This window comes from Cariama cristata, unplaced genomic scaffold (assembly GCF_000690535.1).
Source record: "Cariama cristata isolate BGI_N322 unplaced genomic scaffold, ASM69053v1 scaffold21186, whole genome shotgun sequence".
Lineage (NCBI taxonomy): Eukaryota > Metazoa > Chordata > Aves > Cariamiformes > Cariamidae > Cariama > Cariama cristata.
In genome coordinates, this window is record NW_009622973.1 from 5446 (window position 1) to 31209 (window position 25764).

The window sequence follows — 25764 nt, forward strand, 5'->3', positions numbered from 1 at the left end:
CATTCCAGTCTAGTGCAAAGCTTCCCACGACTGCTCTGCTAGCTAATGCAGCTTAGACTGTACATAGAAATCTGTAGGCTGGATAATCTCTCTCTGACTAATCTCTCAAGCCTGATGCAAGACAGTCACATGCTCTGCAGATTGTATTTTTATGAAGAAATATACAAAGCAAAAAATATATTGTGTTATAATGTGCACTGATTACACATAGTTATAATGTGCACTGTGCACATGGATTCACTACATGCAGGAAATAACTCTTACTTTTTACTTACCTACTGTCAGCAGACAGTAACCAAAAATGTGTAACAACAGCTGGATTTGTAAGAAATCTGCACTGATCAATATTTATTGCTTTTCCACTGCATTATTAAGCAGTCAATATTATGCATTAAAGCTGAAAAGATGACCTAGGATTCAGTCAGTAGCTACAAAAATATTATGAACAATGTGCTGCTTGAGCAGAAATTGATGCTTCAAGCACACTGAAAACTGGGTCATTATGAACCCACTTTTGTTCTCGAGCCAGGCATTGTGAGGATCAAAGCACTATCATCAACAGAGAATTAAAAACTACTTGAGAGTCAGAAAAACAAGCAAGAATAATACTGTAGTGTCATTTTTCTCTGTACATTTTTTATAGGGAAAATGGGACCTGTCACCACTTCTAAAATGAAAGCTTTTAACATTATTTAGACATGCACATAAATGATGAGTTTATGGTTAACAATTAGAAGAAGCTATTGCAAGAGAGATTTAAATGGAGCAAAAAAAATTTAATGAGCTATGCAGAGCTTAGAATTTGTTTGGCTGGACATTATATGGAAACCAAACCAAACTTTATTCTATGCACCTGCCTCCATTCTGCTGCTTGTTCTTAAGTATTTCAGTGGACTACTTGAAAAATGAGATGATAAACTCAGAAATCCTGCCCACACTCAAGTCAATAAAAGTTTTGCTGTTGTCCCCAGGAGATGCGTAACTTCATCCCAAAACATGTGGGAAGCAATTTGTCCTGAAAGGAACTACAGTACCTTAATCTGAAATTTGCATGGAGCTTTCAATCAGCTATATGCCATCAGGGAGGTTTATATTCCGTTTGATGAAGAGCTACAAATACGTCCTGAAGTTTTTAATGCATTCTTGTGCAAACAATAAGCCTGAGACCACAAGCTGGCATCCTTTCAGGGATCTTCTCTGTGCTAATATTGCTCATAGCTTTAAAGTGACTACAGCACGAGGACTCAGTTCTGCTAGATTCTTAAAATTGGACATTTACAACTGAATAACCTGTTATTCTGAGGTTCTTAGAATTAGCGGTTCCCACTGAGGGCAACTCAGATGGCGTAATCACATTTATATACTTGCTGTGAAGCCTCAAGACACTAGGCCAACTAGATTTCGGGAGGAAAGCTTTCACTTCAGAAGAAGTGTAAAATGAAGGTATTACAGGGAAAAATGCCATCTTATTTGAACAAAATATCATTACTAGATCTAGAGACTTTAGCCAAGGATCTATTACGCTTGGAATAAATACTCTGGGCAGAATTAACTTTTGATAAAGTGTGAGAATTTGCTGAAGTGACATACAGGGTGAATCATACCTGCTATCAGTATTTTACTTCAGATAAGATTACAACATATTACAAAATTTTGCTACAAGAGAAGCCAACAAAACTTCTGAGTAATTAAAAAGCAGTATTATACCTAAGATTGTTTGTGATAATGATGGATTTGTATACCATTTTATAAAGATATAAACTATTTAAACCAAAAAGGCCTAAAAAGATTACAACTTCTTGCACGGTAGCCTGAAATTTTAAACTTACTGAGTTTTTAAATTTACAGTAGGTTTTAAAAAATGGTAGCATGATGAAACATTAAGAAATATGCTACTTGCAGAGAAATTCTGTACAATGAATCTTGTTGATAAATATCCAAAATCACCCACCTTTTCAAACAGCAAGAACCTGGAGATTCTCAAGATGACTAAATAAGCTGCGCACAACTGCTAATGTAGAAAGCCAACCTTCCTATTAAGTCTACTTAAAGGGTATTAAAAGCTCAGCTTCTCTGTTCTATCACCTCAGGTCAGTTATGTACTGATGATTACAGTTTAAAGGCTTTATTTTAACTGCCCTCTTTTAGAATACAGAATAAAGAACATAAACTATTAGGCAAACTAGATCTTACCTGCCTGTTCCATATAGCAGCAATTTTTGCATGGTTTCCAAATGTTAAAGTTTAAATGTACTGGGGAGGTGATTGACAACTGATTTTTCCAACTATCAAGTTGAAATTCTGACAAATAGCACTGTCAATGTTAAGTTTATCTCATATTTTTAACAAAATTTAGAAGTCAAACAAATTGATTGCTGTCCATGCTGGTCCTTCCTTCGATATACTTTTACTATTCACCTGTTTTAAGACAATAAATTTAAAATCAATAAGATTTAAAAATTGCTGCTTTTTTGCACTCTTTGAAAAAATTTTGAGGAAATTTATGAAAACACGTCTGAAAAATTTAAAAAGTCCTGAAGGTCACATCTACTATTGAGACTCTACTGAAGTCACTGAAATCATGCCATTAGATGTTTGCATTTGATAGTCAAGGGGATCCCAGACAAAATTAGGAAAAAGAAAAAAAGAAAAAAAAAAATAGGTGTCAGCCCAGCAGAGACTTGGGTAGAAGTAACCCGTCCTAATCTTTTTAATTAGAATATTATGGGAACACAGGACTGAAAGGGACCACCTATGCTGCTGAGTCCTGTTCTCAAGAAACTGCAGCAGTCACATGTCTAAACACATCCAGAGATGCCAACAGCATCTCACAAATCTCTTCATAAGCCATTTCAGTGTTTTCTCACTGTTGTAAGGATCATCATTCGACGTTTCCCCATTTGAATGAAACAGCTTTCTCCTTTACTATTGTTCTAGGAAAGTTAACCTCAGTAATGCTCTTTCATGTATCTGCCTTCACTAAAACAGCTCCTTATATTTAGAAGAATTACAGATAACAAATAGCATTTTGTACCTACACACTGGTTGAAGGCATTAATGTCAGCAGAAGCAAGATAAATTTCTGAGAGCATACAGCAGACTGATAATTTTGAACTTTCTTTTAAAAATATATTTTGTTGTTTGCATACACAGTGTTAATAGCATACTTCACACAAACCTCTCAAAGTAACCTAGCATCAAATTGTCAGACAATTTTCCTTGAGCAACAATTTTTGTCACAAAGACATACATGCCTTCTGATACTTCTATGTGATGTAGAGGTAAGAGTGGGCTGTGATTTTACTCATGCTGTTCCAGGTAACAGACATACATCTCCAGTAACTGAAAGAAAAGGCTATATACAAATTACAGCAACAAAACTCGCTTGCATTAAAACATCTACAGAAATCCATGAGGAGCCAAGGACAGCATACCATTCTGACAGGAAGATACACAATGTTACAACAAAGCAAGTGGACCATTAAATGTATGTTTATGGTGCAATACAAGACTGACAGTATTCACTAATGTTCAGATAGTTCCAAGTAACTTCTTTCAAATGATCCCGTACTGAAAGCATAACTATTGCATCACTCAAAGCAGTACAAATTTATTTAAAAGCTACTTTATTTAACAGATTAAAATACTAGCCTACCTACATGTCCGTCATATTTTGTACAGCTTTTATTGTTATTGAACAAACCACAAAACTTTCCCTTCATATGTTTTGAATGTATCTGTCGATATCAGCATGAATATTTCACTGTACATAAACACCAAGAACACTAAATAGCAAGAATGATTCTTTGTTTATCTTTACAGATTGTTCTGTGAAATTAAACAATCAGTACTAACACTGTGTAATTAAAAAAAAAATCAAATAAATTGTTCCTTCCTGTAATAGAATCCTTTAAATATTTCAAATATTTAGTACTTGATTTTAATAACTATGTTGAATAGACTAGCTATAAAACTAGCATTATTTACTGAAGAATTTCTAAGGACAGTCATTGTTGTGCTGAGGTGAATGCTGTTTTTCCAGTTGTTCTGACAGAGTCCAGTACTAAACAAAGTTACTGTTTGTTGCATTCTGACTACAGGGAGAAGGCTGAACAAAGCAAAAAGGAGACTACTTCTGCTTCTAAGGATCCTGCAACTGAAATGAAATTGAAATCTAAGGAATTAAGCTTGGTTTATCAGTAAGATCAGACCACAACAGCTGCATTCACTCCTACTCATTATCTGAAATGGAGGAGGGAAACCAGCAAAAAAGAAAGGGAGAAAGATAATGTGCACATGTGTGCACAGTCAGTGTATATTCTGAAATACACTGCACTAGAGATGGAACCAAACCAGGAGGTGACTCCTGTTTTTAGGGAAACAGGCTTGTAATTCAGACCTGGATCATGACATGAATTTTACATCAGATTTTTCTATTATAATGACTGATATGGAAATCCAGACTTCTCGCTGCAGAGACCAAAACTGAAATCTGTCTTCAAGAAGAGCACCTGAGTCCTTCCCTGGCTGAAGAGCTATCTAGCGTGCCTGAGCTGTAACGGAAGCATTCAGTGATGCAAGCCAGCACGCCTACAAAAAGACCATGTGGGTTTGTAACAGCAATTCTCTTAGATTGATCTCAGTTTCTCAGTTTCAATGTAGCTATTTACATGGATTTTTTTAAACAATTGTGGAAGGACCTTCCCTTCCATCCTACTACAGTCTTCTGGAGGAACTGTTATAAAAGACTTCTTTTATGAAAGGAATAAAGATATAAGAAGTATAGAAGGGTGAAAGCTACTGTAAAACAGATCAAGTAGATCAAGGCAATGAATAGAATTACCTTGGGAAAAAGAAATCTCATTAGAGAAAGCAAAGGCAAGGAAAATTGTAAAGTAATAACATTTATCACATGGCAGTCTTCCCCTCTGACTGGTGCTGACAGGGCACCAATGCAAACTTGTCAGATAAATGCTTTTCTTGTCAGGTTTGGGCTAAAAAAGTGTATGGTTAGCTTTGTGTCCAGCTGTGATATAAAGTCATCATTGTAGGACTGTAATGAAGGGAGAAGAATAAGAAGAGAGAGAAGAAAATCACAAGCTGAAATTATTCCTACTTTTTAAGTCTTGACTCAAGAACAAGTTTTTAACAGTTTAATTCACTGCAAGCTGCCATATTATCCACCAGCTGGAGAAACGAACCATGAAAGTCTGCTTGTCTTTATACAGCCTCTGAGGAAATACCAATGCATTGGTTTTATTAAACCCTTGTGAGAAAGCCAAGTTTGAAGCTGCTGGGGACTTGTATCATTTCCAAGGCATGTGGAGAGGGGGAGAAAGGAAACGTCACTTGAAAGAGATATTTGGTATCGAGCATCAGCTGTGGAACATCCTCACGATTGTTTAGCATAGCCTGAAATTATAACAGAAAGGGTAAGAAAATATTGTAGTAAGAATCAAAGCAAAACCAGTAACATTGTTTACTCCCCACTGCAAACCTTGCTTTCACATGATGTTAAGGAGACTTGTTTTGATCAGTTCCAAATGTCTAGAAGCCGAACAACTTAGTAATAATATGATGTAAAGGTCAAGTATAACTATGTAGCATCAAAAACTTTGTGTATGAGGTATCCTGTAACTTGAACATGAGAAATAATAGTTGTAGCTCTTACCTGGACTTTACGAACAAATGATGGAGTCACTCTTTTCTCAAAATCATCTATTGGAGTGTACGAGTTGAGGATCTTAACTATCTGTTCAAATTACAAAAGACTATTTTAGTACGTCACAAAAAGTGAGAAGACAAGAAGAAGAAAGCATTATATGACATCTTTATTGATATTTAATTAAAGTTTCAGTAAAGACTTTTACAATAAAGAGAGAATTTTGACTGGTCACCTAATGAGTTGTTACATATATGATGATTGCTATGATTCATTTCCAGAGGTGTCAGCAGGATCAAGGAGATGTAGAAAAATCTGACTCGATTAAGGAAGGAAACAACAAAAAAAGCCTGTGACAAAGTAAAGAAAGTACATTGTGGAATAAAAACATGGGACAGAATAAAGCAGGCAAGTATTCACCACGGAAGCAGTTAAAATGCTAACAATCAGGAATAAGGAGTTAAAAAGTCAATTTAACAAGTGGTGATGTGGAATGCTGAGGAACGCTATTTTTATCAAATGAAAGGCCAACAGATCTTTGCAACAAATTATTTTAGAGAGGCTAAGATTCTGCAATTGGTGCTGCTAGAAGAAAACAGATGGTTCATCACCTGCACAGTAGAGAGAGATGTGCAGTGTTCACATATTTCCTTGGCATCATCATCTGTGATCTTTTTGACCTGAAGGAGCCAGGCTGCTTGAGATAGAGGCTCCAAAGTTTCTTTGGCATTACTACTTTGAAGATTCTTGTCCTTAAGCCATTCTTCCAAGTAGCTGATATTACATCTGGGTTAAACCATGAATAGACAACAGAAATGTCAGTTTTCCCCTAACAAGTAAGTTACATTAAAGACTTCTAAAGAAGGAATGTTCCTCTAACACAGTGTTCAAATTCACACATTTTAAGTTAAAAAGCATACCTGTAGAGCATTAAAAAAAAAATAAAAAATCAAACAATTAATAGCTTATTGATCTGTAAGTTTAGTCCCTTGTATATTTAAATTATTTTTATTTTTTTATTTCTTAAAGCTTGGGTAATAGAAAGCAAGTTATTAATTTAGCTGTTGTTTACAGAAAATTACTGGCACTGCCTATTACACTGTAGCACTATATGTATTTAAAATAGTCCTTTACAACTGAGCTTGTACAGGAAATGAGAACAATCTGCACATCACAAAGCAAGGCCAGACTTGTAACTGATGACCTGAAAGTTAAAGCAGCTTTCTTCTAGTAATATTCCCAGATGGGTCAAGATTTTACTGATTCTCTTTCACCTTAGTCTACAGACTGCCTAATGGAGAACAAATGAAATGTATCTTCTGCAAAACAGTTAGGAGTATGTTCTCTTGACGCTCGTAACAAGACAGATGATGCCCGATCTACACCCTCAAAGGCTCCGTCTCTGTACCTTTCTTGTCACAGAGCATGAAAAATGCAAGTCAGCTTTTGTCTGTCTGCCAGCCAGGGGACATTGCACCTGTTTACTACAGTAAGAAAGAATTAAAAATACTATTGGTCACATCATAAGCAAACTAGCACAGAAAGAATCCTAAACATGTCTGACTTTAAACTCCAGGCTGTAATTTTCTCTGTCTTTTCCTCCATTAGCGTTTCCATGGAAAGAACAATTTGTAGTATGTTACGTTGAGAAAGCTCAGCCCAAAATGCAAAGATCTACTTTTTCGAAAAGAGTAAAAAACAATTGGCTACTTCCAGCAGAACAGTTACAGAATATCCAGTGACTTAGAGATAACGGATGTCACATAAAAGCGCTAAAAATTAATTCTCAGACTTGTTGAAACTTTACTGGCTTTACCTTATCTGCATGCCTTTTCTACAGGAGCACATGTCCTTGCGGAGGAAGAGACTATTGAGGGTGATAGCTCCAATCAAAAAGAAAAGTTGCTTCACTGCCTGCTTTAGAAGCTCGGAGTCCAAGCCATTCTGGCACATAGTACTATAAAAATAGCTGAGCTGTTGCAGGATAGAGGTCATTGTGTAGGTATCCGTGTCATCTATACTAGAAGAACGTTTACGGAACCCTGTAGGTTTCAGGCCAGAAATTCCCTGAAGACTTTCATATTCCAGCATGCCTGGTACTGAAACACAATAGAAAATAACCAATAACACCAAAACTCCTAATGCTCCTTTCAGTTACGTTAACTTAATTATTGAACAAAACCTGCTTCTCAGGATATTTTAACAGTTAAATGATACAAGAAAAATAAGATACTGACAAAGGCTTCTGGAGCATACAACTTTTAAAGACTTTTGGTTTTGTAGAATGTTGATCAGTTTCAAAGCACTGTCCACAACAGGAAATGTTGTGAGGAAAATGCCTTTCCAAACCCTGTGGGGATATACCACTCAGTGGAATTTATATGTGCAGAAATACACAGGCAGGTACACATATGTATAAATCAACAGGAGAAAGAAGTCTATCCCATCCTTTGCCTCCATGTATAAGCTTTATTCGTACACTTCACAAGCTACAGTTAAGTCTGTTTAGATTGCTGCCATCTTACCAATCATGGGCTGAATGTTGTTCTCCATTACAATAATGAATTGGTGATAGATCTGAATGGCCAAATCACTAAGAATTTGTCTGTATTCTGAGAGATCAAAATGCTTCAAACAGTTCTTATTCTGATGTGGAGTGTTACACTTCATAAATTCCTACAAGTAAGTTGTAAATATCATTATTAGAAATAACATCACATTATAATTATAAATTGTTACTACAGTGTAATGTATGTGTTAGAGTAACTCATTCCATCTCTGGCTGAACACCGTCTCAGAATGAGTCAAAGCTACAGCTAATTTCAATGGATGCTTCCAGTCCTGGGCTTCCTGTACTTAATTTTCCAGTTTATGTTTACTCTGTTCCTAAAGCCCGCTAAAGCCAAAGGAAAGACATGCATAGATTTCAGTGAACTTTGGAGCAATTCCTAGATCACTTACAAAGCAAACTCTCCCTGCCCCGTGCACCCCCCCTCCCCAAAAAAATAAAGCCAAAACACAGTTGTTTAAACTATGTTGGCAAACAAACAAAAAGCTTACATTTTATTGTTGCAAAGGGATCTTGTGTTTGGACTTTTGAAGTCAGAACTTTCCTGATGAAAAGACTAGACTGAATCCTAACTTGTGTGAAGTCTTGAATGTTCACTAGAAATATAGATTAAAACTCTAAATTCTGGATTCAGATCTTTCCTTACTGTTGCAATTAAATTATAAAAGACTGTTATTAATTAAGTTTAAATGTTGTCAGTTCTCCACTGCTCTTTAGATGTTATCGATATGACCACAAGAGGGAGTATTGTCGTTTAGACAGTACACAGTTACTGTGATTCCAAGGCTTTATGGTACCCCTTTGCTTTAATCCTGAAGTCTATACTCTTGTATGTCTATGCAATTCCAGTTCAGTTCATCTAAGCTTATAAAACCTAGCAAAAAAATATAGGAAGAGTTTTCAATTGAAAAGAATTTTGAATCTCAGGATAAAACTTAGCTTAAACAAGCAAGTGAAATAAGCAAAAAACTGGGCATTTTATTGTTTTGCTCATTTCCTGAGGTTTTCTTCTGTAACTTTATTTTGGTAGGAGTAGGTGTTTGAATGGTCACAATTATAAAATAGTAAAACTGTTTTTATCTATCTGTATATATACATATATATATTTACGTAGCTAGATATCTGAAGTCCAGCTCACATTAAACTCATGTGGAAAAGTTCAAATAAAGTAGCAGTTTCCATGCCATGTCTTTAACCTACTTGAGCACTTTAATGTTTCCTTGATTTCACTTGATCCATCAGTTCTATATTGTCTTATTAGTTGTGTAAGACATATAACACCACTGCAGAGCAACATGACTATGTAAATATCTGGAAGGAACAGTTCTGAGCTGGTGAATAATTATCTATTATCACTATTTTTAATTCCAATTAAAGTCTGTCAAAGGTAAAGTAATGAAATTATTTGATTAAATCAATCCTACCTCTTCCCCACTGTACTGCTTCAAACAGTTAAGAAAATAATATGTATTGGAAAGCCAAAAGGATAACATCTCAAAGTCTTCTGAATGTTCCTGAAAATGACAAGTAAAGCAATCTTACAATGGTGCTGTCTTACGAAGTTAATTTACTAACTAAACTTAAGACCGTTACAGGATTGGTATAATAGAGCCTATCTATAGGAGAAGGAGCATACATCATCTGTAACATGCTAGCTGAACAAATCATGCTGTGTTTTCAGGCTAATATACACATAGCAAGGATCCCTCTTTTCTTTGGTAAACACTATTTAAGTCTTCTTATGTGACAGACTGGCTAAATAAATTAGCCTGGACCAAACAGTTTTACACATTTCTATGCATGGTGTCACAGCGAACTGGAGGCCTTTCTGCAAAAAAGCATGAACAACACCTGTATATACAATGAAACTGAACTACATAAAAACAACTCTCACTATGTGTAAATATGTTTTATTTTTGTCAGTTAAGTAAACACAAGCTTTTCTAATGGATAAACTGTGGTATAAATTTATTTGTGAACAAACTATAGGCATTCTCTATACAACAAATTCAACTGCATAAACCACAGTCCATTCCTGCCTGGGCTACAAAGCGTGCCTGGTATTTTATTGCATTATAAATCCATACATATATTCACATTGCTGAATTTGTTATGTAGATGAGACAACAGGCTAACAATTATTGTTTATAACTTGATTTTGTAAACTGGCTGGCAACATAACTTTAATCATTTGGGTACTAATACTGCAGTACCAAATGGCATTTAAAAAAACCCATTACGCTAGTAGAATGGCAGTGTAAAAACCTCTTAAAATTCTGATACCTACCTGCTGTCAGATATACTAACCTTCATTTCTATCCATCCAACTTTTACCAGTGCTGAAAGCAAAGGTGCAATTCACCTATATAGCTACTTGTAAAATGTAAAATACTTTAAATGATTTTGTCAACAAGCTCTTCAGATAAAAATAATTTATTTTAATGCATTCTGTGTTCAGCACAGTAGAACCTTATCTGGAGGCTTTACAGGGATACTACTACAAACTTCAAAAAGAGTGTCACTAATGATTATTATTCTACTATAAGGAATACTAGCAAACGAAGGTGTCGGCATTTCCCAGGTACTATGCATGCATCTTGTAAACCTTACATTAAAAATCAAGAAGTACAGTACAGCCAAACATAATTCCTACCTTAACAACTTGTTTGATACCATCAATGGTTACATTCATGAAAGATTTCAGCATGTCAGCATCATTGAGATAATCTGCATACCTCACACACATGAATAGGATGTGAGCTGGAAGGCCAGGAATCATATTAACTACAACTCCACGTGGCTTTAAATCTGCATAAAGGAGAGTCATCAGGTTTATTATGTAAAAATTCAACGATTCAATGTATCATTCTGAAAAAGACAAGCATTATGGGGTTCATTACTTCAGTGACCAGTCACCTGATAACTGATTTACTGATGAATTGCCTGTTTCTGAAAACTTCTGTAACAGTATTGTTCATATAAGAGTACTAATTAAGTTTTCCAGAGACGTAGCAGAGTATTGTAGCAAATTCTAAGGTCCAGCATGGGCTATGCCAGACAGGACAACTTGAAAAAGCATTTTCATTTAACTACCCACCGGAGGCCCCACCAAATTCTGGCATTGCTTAATAACACACCTTTGTTCACAAAGATACAAACATTGACAAGGCTAAAGTAGGTGAGAAGAAAAGGACAACGTTGTTTGCAAGTATTTAATAATGGTACTAATGTACATGGAAAATTTGTTGAGTATACTATTAATTGTAAGCTAATGCAAAAAGCTGGTTTGGCAGTAGATTGATATTGTAAAGTAACTCAGAGGAGGCACAAAATTCCTCTACAAGAGAAACATGAAATTATAGTTCCTTTCAGTGAAGGGAATGATATAGAAAGGACAGACAACAGAGTAAGCCATCACACATGGATATAAGCCCAGTGACTTACAGACTTTGTAGATGACCAGGAAGAAAGTAAACTCAAGTCCTTGATGTGCTCTTGAGATTTATAGCTTTATAAGTGAATAAATAATAAGAAAGATAATAGATCCAGCATTATGTAGAGTCAGAAATATGATTTTTACACAGATAAATCACTTCTGTACTTGAAATGTCTGGTAGTAGAGAAAGAGCAATATAGAGCATCCAAGGTGTATTAGTGGTAAGAGAGTGGGAAAAAAGCAACCTTGAACATAAGCAAAATATGGCACATTGTAGTTTTTGTTGCAGTATTCTACATCAAATATTGTTGACTACTGATAAAATTTGAAGTGTTACTAAAATACCTAGGATCAGATTTTGAATGATCCTTTCTTCGTCCTCTTTTTTGTACTCCATCATTCCAATGTAGTCTTTGGATAAAGCTGGCACATGAGCTTCAGCTGTCAAACACAAAAGCACTGTTACTTGCAGGTGAATGGCTAAGCTAATGTTCCTGTTAGAATAAGCTATTAGAGAAAAGCAGTTTTCACTGTAATAAACAGAGTATGGGCCCAGTTCACAATAATGTTCTTAGCTTATGGTTCCAAGCATTATGAGTTAAGTAACATTTCTACTATTCATGTGAATAGTTGCACAGGATTCAGTGGAATTACTTGCATTAGTAAGGCAAATAAACAGCAACAATACATCTATACATTAGTCACGTCTTTAAGAGTATTCTACAGTGAAGAATTAGTTGCTGTGTAAGAGCTTTGTACAAACTAGCTTCATATCAGGAACCATCTGCCATTTGAAGGCTAATGGGAGGAGTTACTCATCTGATGCAAAACTAACATTCTGATGGCTCAGAGACAGTTTATGTGAGGGTATGTATTAACTTTTGTTGACAGAACCTTATGCCTCTGGCTTAATCTTTATCATATAGTCTAGGTCCCGTATGTGCCCATTATTTAGCTGGGAAAAAAAATACAGGAAAGGACTTTTATGTAATTTCTGTGGATAGTTCCCCTGGCACTTTTTCTGAGGTTTTATATTTCTAAACCTGCCCCAAATCCTACCTTTTCCTTTTTTTAAAAATATAATTTCCTTCAAACACACACTGAACATTCAAAGCTATTAAAAAAAAAAAAAATCACATAACAATATCTTACTTTTTTCAATTGTCTTGGTAAGAGTTTTGATCTGATCCTCCAATTTTTTTATTATTCTGTCTTTCATGTCTAGTTTTTCTTCAAGATCCTGTAATAATCAAAGTCAGTAAGTTCAGAGCAACCACAACTAAAAAATGTCTTCTACTCCTACATGTTATTACCACAATTAAAGAGCACTATGATGTGCTTTTACTTATATTTGCTAAAAGAAACATGAAACCTTCATATCTTTTTTCTACCCCAATGAATTGAGAAAATGTCCTGTCCACACCATGAAATCATGATTTCTTTCTTTTTATTCTGCATTTCAGGTACAGTTTCTTAGTGACCATTCAATTTCCTCACCATGTTTTCCACAGTAAGTCGAGTTGTCTCTTGCTTTATCTTGCTTTGTACTTCATCCTGGATTTCAACTTGCATCAAACCATTGCTCAGCCCCTCAATTTCTTGGGTTGTGACTTTCAGTCTCTCTTTTTCTTTTATGTCTACCTCATTCTGGGCCTCATTAGGCCTAAAAATAGATAGATAAGAAGCTTTGTCTTTTATTCTTCTTTCATTAAAGCATAGTAGTATCACACTTGTCCACTATTTATTAACTGTATACAAGGCTGTAAGGCAAATCTTACATTGAATGTGGTACTTTAAAGAGTTTAAGTGACTTTATCATTGCATCTTATAGCAACTACATTTCTTACATAAAAAAAAAAATTACCGTCTTTGTGTTCTATCCCGTTCTAGCTCATAATGCAGCCGATTAGACATCTCTTTCATTTTTTTCAGTAACAATTAGCAACAAAACCCAAAACAAAAGAAAAACAAAATCAAATTTGCTTACTGTTCTGCACTAGCATTCAGTAAATCTCTTCTTACACTCATAATTTTGTTTCATCTAACAAAACTGAATGACATGCTAGATAATGTATCAGAGAAATATCTGATTATTTCACAACACAGAGGATTATATGGGATGAGGAATTTTGACACTAACTTCCTGCAGTTGGCAGCAAAACTACTTGCAAATTTTAAATAGGTTGCCTAGGAAGACACTGCAGTCAGAGAGAATCAGAATCCTCAGCAGAGTGCTTTCCTAAATTGAGAAGAAGTTTCAAACAAGCAAATTTAGCAAGAACTTTTCCCTCTGTCTCCCACTCTTTTTCAACACTCTCTGAAGTCCACCTCATATAGTATGCCTTAAGTTCCAAAACATCTTTCCTTTTCATGATTGTTTCCAAAATGCACACTCCATTACACATATTCTTAGCAGAGTCCTACTGAAGATAGCCACTTGCAGACATCCAAACCATAGAACTGAATGACCTCAAAAAGGCAGAAAAGAGAAAAAAGCGCACATACTTGCATGTATTTTATTATTTAATAATAGAGATATAAACTATACAACACATTTTTTCATTGTGTTTCTTACATTTTACTAGCAAGAAAATAAGTAATAAGGCAATGAAGTTATCATGTAATATTGCTTCAGCTTTTAAAAATTCAAATATAGCGAATTCATCATCTTCATCTTAAACAGCTGAAAGACTAGGGACCATACTGGTACTTTACCTTTCAACTTTACAGTCTGTTCTTGAAGACGGTTTTCAAGATCTAATTTTTGGTTTTCAAGTTCAGAAACTTGCTGTTTAAGATCTGGGATCACCTTTTAGAGAAAAAGGAAATTTGCGTATTTCAGCACCTTCCTTCTTTTCAAATGTCTGCAACAGTTCCTATGACACTGGAAGACCTTCCAATGCAAAGAGTCAGACGAGGGAAAGATCGTGAGGGAGTACTGCTACCTGCTTGCCTGACTTGTTTAACTTTTCTGGAGGTATCTGATGCTGCCCACTCTTAAAAATGAAATAGTGAGCTAAAGAAATGTTTGGACTGGCCCAGTACTTCTGTTCTAGTTTAAAGGAAATTACACTGTGGCTTTAAATTCCCTAGCTCAATTAGCATTGGAAAAAAACTCAATATGTTATAAAATTATTTTTAAAAAATAACATTATGAGTAACTTTTCCTTACAATTTCAATTTTAGTAACTTTGTTTTGAAAAATATTTCTTTATCTATTTTTCACTCAGCAGAAAAATAATATGGTCTCTTCTGGAATAATAGCCCTTCCTTGTGTTAGATAGGTTTTACACAGTACTAATAATTAGCCTCTTAAGCCTTGCCTGCAATTTGTTGGCAACTTGATATGCTTAGCTGCCCTCTGGTGGGGACAGCTTCAGAATCGCACAGATCTGTAACCACCATAAATCCCACAAGTGTACGGTTTTAAAAAAAGGTATGGTGAGTTCATTTTCTGGTAACTGCTAAACCTCTGATTCATTTTTTAATTAAAATTCTGTGTAAATAAAAAAACTAAATAAACACTTGTTTCTTCATGACTTTCAGTATAAAGCTGCCTATCTGTAGAAATTATTACACCCCCCAAAAGTTCCTTGCACTGTTGAGAAACTGCAAAAAGCACAACGAAAATATTTGCATGAGCTTAGCAATGGACATTCTGGCAACATTTTGATAGTCCAAAACATCTTTTATAAAATCTGAACATTCAGCTTCATAAGCGTACAAGAGTTCAAATGCATTCTAAAGACCTTCAGTGTCTCCCTGGCTATCAACAACAGAAGTCAAAGCCTGTGTGTGCACTACACACCAAGTCAGAGTTTGTAAAATGGTTGCCATTCTGTGATTAGAATCAAATCTCAGTTCAGGTTTACGCAAAAGAAAAGGGAAAAAATCTCCATGGGGCTACCCCAACAAGCTGTATGTTCGGACAATAAATTTGGCTGTCTCCTAACCCACTACCCCAGCATGCAAGGAAAGAGCCTGTATGGATGTGTAATCTTAGATGGCCATTATCTGTTCGAGCTTTGAGATTTTAAGGATATAACCGCAAGATTTTGAGGGCTTTGTGCCACAAACACATTTGGATTGTACTAAGTTACTAAGTAACAAAACCATACTTTGCTTTATTACACCTTGACCTTACCAGGTTTTCTGAAGTTAGCCTGCTAACTTCGAGTCGAATACCATCGTTTATGTCATTTTCCTCTCGAAATAATTTTTGTAGATGATTAATATCTTGGCTGAGATGTTCAACTTTAAAGTTCAAACCTTCAATCTCCTTTTCATATATTTCTTTCTGAGATTGGAAATGACTTTCCAACACTCTGTTAAAAAAAGGGAGAAAGAACATGGCAGATGTAGTACAACCTCGATGCAATGGGTCAAGTTTAATACAAAGGGAAAACAAAGTATTGTGGTTAACACGCAGACATTCCATTACACCACCTGTGCATTAAGGGAGTTGAAAGTTACGCATGATATCTCAGAGGAAACACATTTCCCAGACTGACACATACACACTTATCTCGCTGACTTAGTAAAAGTTTGTTAAACTGATTTTAAGCTGCTCAGCCAGTCATATCATCTTGTGTTTGTTCATTTCTTAAACAGATGTTCAGTATAGCACTGTAATATTAGTTACTCACAGATCTTTCAGTTTATTTTCTAATCACAGCTTGGAGTTATGAAAACACTGGGGAACTGAACTAACCTTGTAGCTTTTTTCAAGCCCTCGTAAGCAAACCATAGTTCTCCATCCTCATTTAAGTGTTCCAAATCCTCTGCGGAGAGTCTAGAATACAAAGCAGTATCATTAGTGTGCAGGTGAACAAAACGCATTTCTTAAGTTTTTTTAAAGAGACCTCAGAACAAAATTACCTGCTTCTTACATCTTCAAAATCGTAACTTTCAAGAAGCTGTTTGGCAACTTCTGACATCTTTTCTGGAAAAAAGAAAAAAAAGTTTATTACATGAATCATTTTCTCCACACATTTCAAATTAAGTCTGATTATAAAAATCAAACCAATCTCTTCCTAAATCTATAAGGTTCTTTCCTGGTGCTCAGTAAATATATCTGAATTACTACAAGAATATGATGAGGGACTTGGTTCTACTTCTGGACACATAAGGTACGCTAGATAGGTATACCACCAATATTGTGGGTTTTTTCCTAAACACATCAAACTTTCAATGCAAAGTTACATCTTTCTGTTCTGAATCTGGACAACTGCTAGAGTCGTATAGATGATCTGTCATCTAGTGCTAGGTTACAACATTAAAAGCTGCAGATACACCTTTGCTCTATGACACTGTTAGCATTGAACAAAGTGCAGAACAGTAGTGCTTCTCAAGTATCTTTTCCCCAAAACAACCCAACTCAGCAAGTTATTTAAGTGTATTTGATGTTTATTGGACCTAAGTCTAAAGACACGATGAGTGAAAGCTAGATAATGTATTGTTTCTGTATTCTTGGGTCTCTACAAGCTACTTGTTAAATTCTAAGTGAAGTTTAAATTATTAATATTGATTTGTTAAACATAAAGGAGAAATGTTTGAAATCAAAGTTTCTTCAAAGGGGCACCCCAGATCTCAGTATTCACTGACCACTTTGTAAAACTCACCTGTTGTTTTTTCTTTTTCCCCCTTGCAAGTAAAGGTATGAATAGAATGAAATCACTACGGGATGGGAAAGAAAACTAGGTTTTTGTCAAAGCTAACATGGAAGAAATCAATTTAAACTGGCCTGGTTCACCATTGCACTTGGTAAGTTCTCTAAATTACGTAGTATGTAGCTTACCCCTCAATTCTCGCTTCTGTGACTGGGCCTGCTTTTCCACATCCAATTTTTGTGTCTGCAGCAGTTCAATTTCCTTTTGCAACTCAGGTATTTTCTGAATCAGACAAAAATTACAGACTGAGACAAGGAGTGAAGGACAAGGGCTGAGCATCAGTTAAATCATAAAGATAATTATAATTCAGAACAAGTTCGTATGGTAAATGTGTTTAAAGTATCTGGTTTTCAGGCATCAGAGCAGAACACTAATGTGATGTAATGAAAACACATGTGTGTGTGTCTTGGAATTGACTCAGAGAAAAAAAGTGACTTTACACAAAAGTACTATTTTCATGTTCAGTTTATAAACTATAGTTATGAAAAGACCCCTGAGAAACTAACACTTTCTTGGAAAAACGAAGGAAAAAAAAAAAAAAAAGACTCATACATTTAAACACATAAATATTCAGGCACAATTATTCTTCAAAACATGCACTTACTTCTGCAAGCAGTAACTTACTCATATTGTGTACTACATTAAAACAATGAAACATAGTGGTGTATCAAATACAGCTTATTAACTACAACTTCTTCTAAAAATGCCCTGGGGATAAAAAAATTGGCGAACATAATATATAAATAAAACACCCACATTCTCTACTTGCTTTATCTAGCAAGATGCCAAAATGAAATGCGTCATACTTTACCTGTGCTTGTTTTGTAAGTTGTCCTACTTCCATTTTCAAGCCATCCTGGATGATAATTTCTTGCTGAATTTGATGTTGTAGCTGAGTTTTTTCTTCTTGCAGAATCTTGATTTCTCCTTTGAGCAATTCGATCTCCTTTTCAAAGTCCTGCTTCTGATTTTGGAAATTTTTCTCAAGTATCCTAAACAAGACAATGAAAAGGTGTTTTTATTTTCCTACGTTCATAAGTGAAAGAGTGGGCCTTGGTTTTGTTTTAATTTGAAGGACATGTTTCATTGAAGAAAACTTAAATGAACCATAATTATTTAAAAATGCTATCCCACATCCTCAGAATCAATCTACAAAATGGATGATAATGGGATGAGAATGTCCCTAGATTTCCCTAATTCAGGTATTGGGACTGAATTCAAGGTAAAACAGATTTTTTTCCACTTAAAGGCTAATTCTCTAACTCTCTTTGAGAGTTACCCTAGCTGAGCAGTTTTCTGCTACATTTATGGCCACAGTCAGCACCGAAGGACATAGCAACAGAAAGCCCTGTGTCCTTCTCAGTAAAACATTGCAAGAAGCTTTCCATTTTCGACCAGTCCCTGCTGGAATGGACTGGCTTCCAAAATAGTATCGCTAATGGGCAAAGCAGAAAATCTAGCAAAGTCATCCTCTTAGTATAGTCTGAAGTTATTTGCAGCTGAAATCAGACGAAGCTGAAATACCACACAGTTTCCAACCCCCAGGAACAGTGACTGCACTCTTCACACTTCAGAGAACGGCATTTATCTGGTACTTAAGGTTCCCTGTCTTATACTGGAAAAGAGTTACTGGGAAATAAACACTTGATCTGAGACAAGCATGCTGCAAAGCAACAACCATTTATTGGTAAATGATAGGATTTTTAATACTCCAAATGAAATACTAAAAGGGGAAAAAAAAGGTTTTCCCCTATATTTTTAACCAAATGTCCTTTACAAACACTGCCTTTCCTTTAAGCTGAATCTTTCAATTCTATCCTTTAATATTCGCTTCACAGGAATTCTGACTGGTATGGCCATCAGCTGCTCTCCCAGTCCTGACTGATTTCTGAGGATATCTCCAAAGAAACCATTATGATCAGTGTTGCTTCTCAGTTCTCAGAACAACACATGAAAAGACAGAAAACCACAAATGCATGAACAGTCTCAAGTCTACAATATAATTTCCTGCATGTGACTGACCCATAAACAAGTATGTGCTTTTCCTCAACTGTATGTGAGAAACTTCAGTATTAGCACTAATGTCCAAGAACACTGACAGATTTGTAAGTGATGTGAGCACAATACATTTACAGCAGGAGAAAGAAAGGCAGGGAACGAGGAAAAATGAATGCTGTTTCAAAGCAATAAAATTCAGGTTCCATACATTCTCTGATTTTCTTCTTTTCGTACATCATCGAAGAGTTGCTTTGTGAGGTCATCCATTTTCTCTGTCAAAAAAGATTGCAATATTTCAAAGACCTTTGTGCCATTATGTGTATTTATTAAAACAGTATGACAATGAGAAGTTTTAATAAGTAATCCTTAACATTTTAAGGCTGAAATTACTCTCTCAAGTGCCAAAAATTATCACAGTAAATTTTACAAGTAATATAGAATAAAAAGGTTCTGAAACACCAAAGTGTTATTCATCCAAGGTATACTTGATCTCATGTAGTACCTGTGTCCTTTGAAATTAGATTCTTAAAAGCAGTATATTAAAGGAGCCAAGGATGAAGCAACACTTTGAAGGAATGCAAGTGCATGAGACAGGAAACATAAGAGAAGAACAGCTTTTCCTACTGAAAGAACAAATTTAATTTAATTCTTAAATTAAAAGCATTTGCACTACACATTCTAAGCAAGAGAAGCTTAAGACTAACTTTTAATTTACTGTAAGTTCAGCATTTATATTGCTTTTATTAGAACAAAAGTAATTTACCTTTGCTGAAAACCCGATTTTATAACTTTACCCCAGTATAACTCCTTTAAAACTCCTTTTAGCTATTGTACCTTTCATTTCCTCAGCTTTTTCTTGGAGCTTTATTTCTAAGGTCTCTTTCTGTTCTTGTAATTCTTTATTCTGATTCTCAAGTTTTAAGATTTTCTGTACACACAAAAAGTAAGCATAATATACAAATTACAAAGGAGGAAGAAATAGGTCACAGAAGGTCTTACATTTTAACAAGCACATATGGACTCCCTTCCTTCTCTGCCAACCCCCCAAAAGTGAAGTTACTTAGTAACTCTCGAATCATGTATTTGATAAATCCAGTAACTGAAAAAATTATTCAAACTAAAATAAAAGCATCCAGATGGCAATTAAAATTCACCTGTTCACTGTCCTCTTTGAATTTTTTTCCTTTCTCTTCATATGTTCTCTTCTGAGCAGTTAACGTTTCAAGATCTAATTGGAGTTTCTGAATTGTATCCATGTCATTCATACGAGTTGAAGCCAGATTGGTCAATCGTTCCAGCAAACCATGATTTTCTCTACTCTACAATGATCAAGATAGGTTAAAAGAAAACTGGAAACTGCACACCTGAAACTGTTCAATATAATTTTGAAGGAAGCACCTGTCCTATTTCTGCTCACCATCCCGTATCAGCCATGATTATTTCAACCAAGGATTGTTTCCATCAATTAGATTAAAGCTACCATCTCAAAGATGATTTGGCTGGTATGGCTCTCAAAATTAAGCTGCAAAATAAACATACTATGGAATTCCCCAAAGTTACTAAATACGTTGCACCAAAGCGTTATCTCACACATCCTTCATGCTAATACAAGTAATCTTATCCAGAGATTGGATGGACTACTTAAGAAACAGTAAAAAAACCCATTCATTGCAGACTCTTCTCATTGGCACAACTAACCCAAAAATATAAGGAAACCCTAGATGATTCTTCCTACCCTGGATGTAGGAAGAATACTAGCAGTTTATTACAAAGGATCATATCCCTTACATATTCTCCTGTCAAGTAAAGTATGGATATTGTAATTCACATAAGCCTCTAGTTAACATGAGAGCTCTGTATAAAACAGATATGATAAAAAAATTAGTACAAATCATAAACTGAGTACTGTCCCTCACCTGCTCTTCTATCTTTTTCTGCAGTTGCTGAACTCTGTAGGAAAGCTGGATATTCAGTACAAACCGTCGAATATTCTGAAATCTGCGCCTGGCAAGCCATGCACGGGCGTATTTCTGAAGGATCACAGCCTTGTGTTCTTCAAGCATCTTTAAAATAAAATATTAACATCTGTCTGTAATTCTGTATGGCTCAATCAGCATCAATTATCACATTCTCTGAATCTACATACACTGGTAATGACAATGCTTCTCACAGAAGTATCAAAATACTGAAATACCCAGACTGTAGACAGATTTGAAGCACAGTAGTAACCACACTAAATGACCTACATCAACTATAAACCAGACAGAGTTCCTGGTAGCTCAGAGATCACATCTAAGCTACTGCGTATCAGTATTTTTATAGTAACAATATAAAAATAGAGTAGAAGATAAGAGAACCAGACATGCAGAAGGTAAAGTATTAGGGATCATTGCCTTTGTCTCCATCTTTCTTACAGAGCATTAGCTGTTTCCAGTTACTGAAATAAAATTTTTGATAGGCTGTACCTTCCGATATTTTTTTCTTGCTAGAAATCCTCTTGTATAAGCTTGAATTATTACAGCAGCCACATGGATGAGCTGGCAAAGTCTACGGACCAGGTAACCCCGACAGTATTTCTGAATAATTATAGCTGCCCATGTTTGCTTCAGAGTTCTTGCCGTTATAGCTTGCCTTAATTCAAAAGACAATAAAGTTTACTTAGGTCACGTTAGATTTCTCATGCTCATTCCCTTGGTCAGTCAAATCACACACAAAAAAAAGAAGATACTGAAAACAGGCATCCACTATCTAAAATACAGCTTTTTCTTCAATCAAAGTGAAAGACAGGGAGTTATCCACAATCTCTGTAATCTGTTCCACAAGTAAGTGTCCTGATGGTCTCTTACTGAAAATTTCAAAGCCTGCACAGAGCTATCTGACTCTCAGTCTGCTCTGTGAATGACTGGTGCAGTTTCCCTGCTGCATAATTCCTCGTAATAATTTGTACACACTAATTTGTAGGCCCTTGTAAATTGTTTTTTCTTTCTGCTACCTGATTTCTTCTCTGGCTCTGAAGACAAGCAGTAAGCCCAAGCCGACAACTGGGTCACGCATCATTAGCTAAGGACTGAGCTTACAGGTAGACAGGCCTCTCGGAAATCTGGCAGACAACATTTGAAATCTGCTAGAGTACTTTCTTCATATTAGCTGAATAATTTGAACATTTTCAAGTCCATAATTATAATCAAAAGGAAATGGAAATACAATCTGAATTGCTTTTTTGTAAAAATTACGCTTCCAAATTAGCACTGGGCATTAGTTTGACCTTCTATATCCTTTCAAGCATGCCCTAACAGCAAATTCATTTATCAGCCAAAAGTACCGTACAGTCCGCTGCCCCCGGAAATACTGCTGTATTATAATAGCTGCTTGTTTTATGCAAAGGAATTTCTTCCGCTGCAGCCAGCCTCGAACACGCTTTTGGATCGTGATGCATGAGTGTCTCAGTTTATCTGATCGCAGTTTTTCTAAGTAAGCAACCTGTCCTGCTCTGAAGAAAATTTTTGTTCTCCCAAATTGACATTGGTTACTATCCTGAAAAAGAAAACAATAGGTATATTAAGTTTTTAGTTTATTATTGTAGACGAGAAACTCTTTCCTTTTATAAATTGTCACTTCAGGCAAGCTATTCTGAAATGACATGATCTTGTTAAATAAGAATATCCTCTCTATCTTCTTTGTAGACAGGAGTATATGGGGGAAAATCCACTTAGCAAGAAAGAATCAGAAAATTACATCCAAAAATGGCACCCCAGTGATCTCAAATTAAAGGGAGGATCTGGACTTATCATCAAGGACTTGAAAGCAACCTCTTCACCCCTTCCTACAAGTCTGGTTCCTTGGGCTCAACACTACCTTTTGGTGCACATGTCTGGCCTTGAATCAGTGAGCTGTGTGAGCAAAAACTCAGGTGAAAAGCTGCTGCTAAGCTCAGGCTTTCACCCTTGGCCTGTGCTGGAGCTATGTTGCAGGTACACCTGTGTTTGGTCTTATACATCCCTGAGTCTGAACTCAGTCCTGACATGCCCACTTGAATCGCTGGCTTGACTTGGACCAGCCTCATCACTACAAGCTTGTCTAACAAATAGGAGCAATGTGCGAAACAGCACATTTTTAGAACAGTTCTCCAATATGCTGCATTCCACCATCAAAAGCTCTCTTGTCTGCATAAACTTCTAATACTTGACAAATGTATACCATTTACTGTTCATAGGTTTATAAATATAGGTAGAATATCTTCCATTTTACAGATGAAGATACTAAGCACAGAGAGGTTAAATCATCCACCTACAGCCACATCATGACTGTGTCACAACAGAAGGCTATTGAATTGCAAGCTTATGTGCAACACACCAAATCAGGAAAGATAGTAATAATGTAAATATCTTTCCTATTTGAGGAGAGAGATACTACCTTGGCAAAAGAGACCTTTTACTAATAACAGATGCTATAATACATAATGGGTCAGTGCATACAAACTAACCTGGATTAGCCGCTGCAAAACAATCTTGCAAATCTGCTTTTTATCATTTATGGAGAGTTCCTGCTGTGTCATAAGAATGCTGTAACGGCTGAAAAACTCAATGTAAGTCCACCTGGAAAATGAAAAGTTAGCAAATGCAATTCATTTAAGAGACACGTAAGTATTTTTTGACATACAGAGGCCCGCTGCTATCCCTACCTGGACGGGTAGCTCTGTGCACTAATTCGAATAGTTTCCAAAACACCACATGCTCGCAGTTGCTGAGCAACTCTTTTTGAATCAAACCTAAAAAAGCAAAGTTATATTTTACATTTTTGCTGGGTTTGGCATGCTATAATAATTAGAACCATTCTACAAGCTGGATTTCTATTTCTGCCCATAGGATGCAGGGCTCCCTGCTTTTTATATGGTGTCTTACTTGTTTGGGTTTTTTTTAAAAAAATATGTGATATGGAGTATCTGAGTTTTCTTTTTCTTCCTCAAAACAAAAGGAAGATTGTATTCATTTCTCACTTATGAAAAGTACTGTTTCCTTTCAATATTAACTGTGACAATTCATATCAGCAAGTGGCAAAGAATCATGCCACTCGGCACAAAACATACACAGAAATAAACTCCCTCAGCAGACTACTGGGAAGAAACTCTTTCTAGGTACTCTTTAGCACACTGATTATGAAGAAATCAGGATTTATTCATGAATATCTGGGTTCGAGATTACCAACACAAGGCATGGAAAGACCCTTCCCAACTCTGGACCAGAGCTGATATGCCCACACAGCACTATGCTACAGTGTTGATCCAGTACTAGCTAAGAGATCCCTGTGGCTGACAGATCTGACTATATTGTTCTTTCAGAAACTTATGGTACACTCCCCTAGTCTAATTCAGACATGGTTTTATATTATCCAAGCTATTTCCTCCCTCATTGCTATTACACAGAATGAGGTCCCACTGCAGTGATAGTGAAACAGGGCCATTTGTAACATGTAACATGGACAGATTTTGTCCGGCTTCAAGAAAATGAGTTAACACACTTAAAAAATTTAATTTAGAACCAAAGTTTGCCTCTTCCCTTCTACTAAGATATGATAAAAGTTTTTATTTCATTTGTCAGTACACTACCTTCCAGCTGAAAGCTGCGTAACTGAAACTAGAGCGCTTCTACATGTCTGCCCACAAAACAGATCAATAGCTGCATCAAGGTTAACTCCTACCTACAAGTTAGAGGTTATCAAGTTGGTCATAGGAATTATGCAAATTACCTGGCATATATGATTGTATTACAAGATCAAAATGATATAATATTGGGGGAAAAAGCCAAGGCTATGTTCCACACTGGTCATACCTTTTCTGACTTCCAAAGCTCTTCTAAATATTTCTGTGGACAAAAGGGAAGTTCACAAAGAAAACGGCAGTGGCTTTTATTCCCTAAATATGAACTGATGCTAATCCATACTGTACAAGTGCAAACACACCTATGCAAAATATCCATCGACTTAAATCAAAGGTGGACAACCTTTCTCCTAAAAATTTTATGAGAAATACACAAACACTAATATCCAACTTGAAAAATTTTAGGATAAAAGAATTTTTCAGGTATCAATAACTATTACTTAATTATTCTTTTTTTGTAAGATGATTGGTTTTTTACATCAGCTATCTTGAAAGGAAAAACATGTTCTGTACGGGAAGTTGTTCAACAGTAAGAATTTAGCTTGCTGACATGTAGAGACTATGAAATAGAAAAATACTCTTTTAATTTTAAAGGTAATAACACAGCTCGTACAACTAACATACTTACTCAAAAGGCAACTTGTCATCATTTGGCTTTATGCATCGTACATAATGAGGGGTGGTTGCATTGAGTGTCACCATAAGTAAAGACAAAGAACTCCGGAACTAGAAAATACCAGACATAACAGTTCTGCTAATGAAACACTTACAGCT

At 35.7% G+C, this 25764-nt stretch overlaps 1 protein-coding gene across 1 annotated transcript in view; it reads right to left on the minus strand.

Annotated features, from left to right (window-relative positions):
* Positions 1–5259: 5259 nt before the first annotated feature.
* Positions 5260–25764, minus strand: part of MYO5C (myosin VC) — a 31972-nt gene continuing 11467 nt past the window's right edge. Inside the window, exons 16-42 of the mRNA XM_009702561.1 lie at positions 25619–25716; positions 24016–24102; positions 23818–23929; positions 22657–22868; positions 21800–21965; positions 21251–21397; positions 20489–20653; positions 20169–20262; positions 19543–19606; positions 18148–18328; positions 17465–17558; positions 16546–16609; positions 16379–16459; positions 15812–15992; positions 14372–14476; positions 13808–13810; positions 13532–13581; positions 13165–13330; positions 12820–12907; positions 12013–12108; positions 10885–11039; positions 9656–9745; positions 8188–8338; positions 7479–7761; positions 6274–6448; positions 5672–5752; positions 5260–5412 (exon numbers count right to left, since the gene is read on the minus strand). Of these exons, the coding sequence (XP_009700863.1) occupies positions 5260–5412; positions 5672–5752; positions 6274–6448; positions 7479–7761; positions 8188–8338; positions 9656–9745; positions 10885–11039; positions 12013–12108; positions 12820–12907; positions 13165–13330; positions 13532–13581; positions 13808–13810; positions 14372–14476; positions 15812–15992; positions 16379–16459; positions 16546–16609; positions 17465–17558; positions 18148–18328; positions 19543–19606; positions 20169–20262; positions 20489–20653; positions 21251–21397; positions 21800–21965; positions 22657–22868; positions 23818–23929; positions 24016–24102; positions 25619–25716 (3342 nt within the window). The remainder of the gene's footprint in view (positions 5413–5671; positions 5753–6273; positions 6449–7478; positions 7762–8187; positions 8339–9655; positions 9746–10884; positions 11040–12012; positions 12109–12819; positions 12908–13164; positions 13331–13531; positions 13582–13807; positions 13811–14371; positions 14477–15811; positions 15993–16378; positions 16460–16545; positions 16610–17464; positions 17559–18147; positions 18329–19542; positions 19607–20168; positions 20263–20488; positions 20654–21250; positions 21398–21799; positions 21966–22656; positions 22869–23817; positions 23930–24015; positions 24103–25618; positions 25717–25764) is intronic.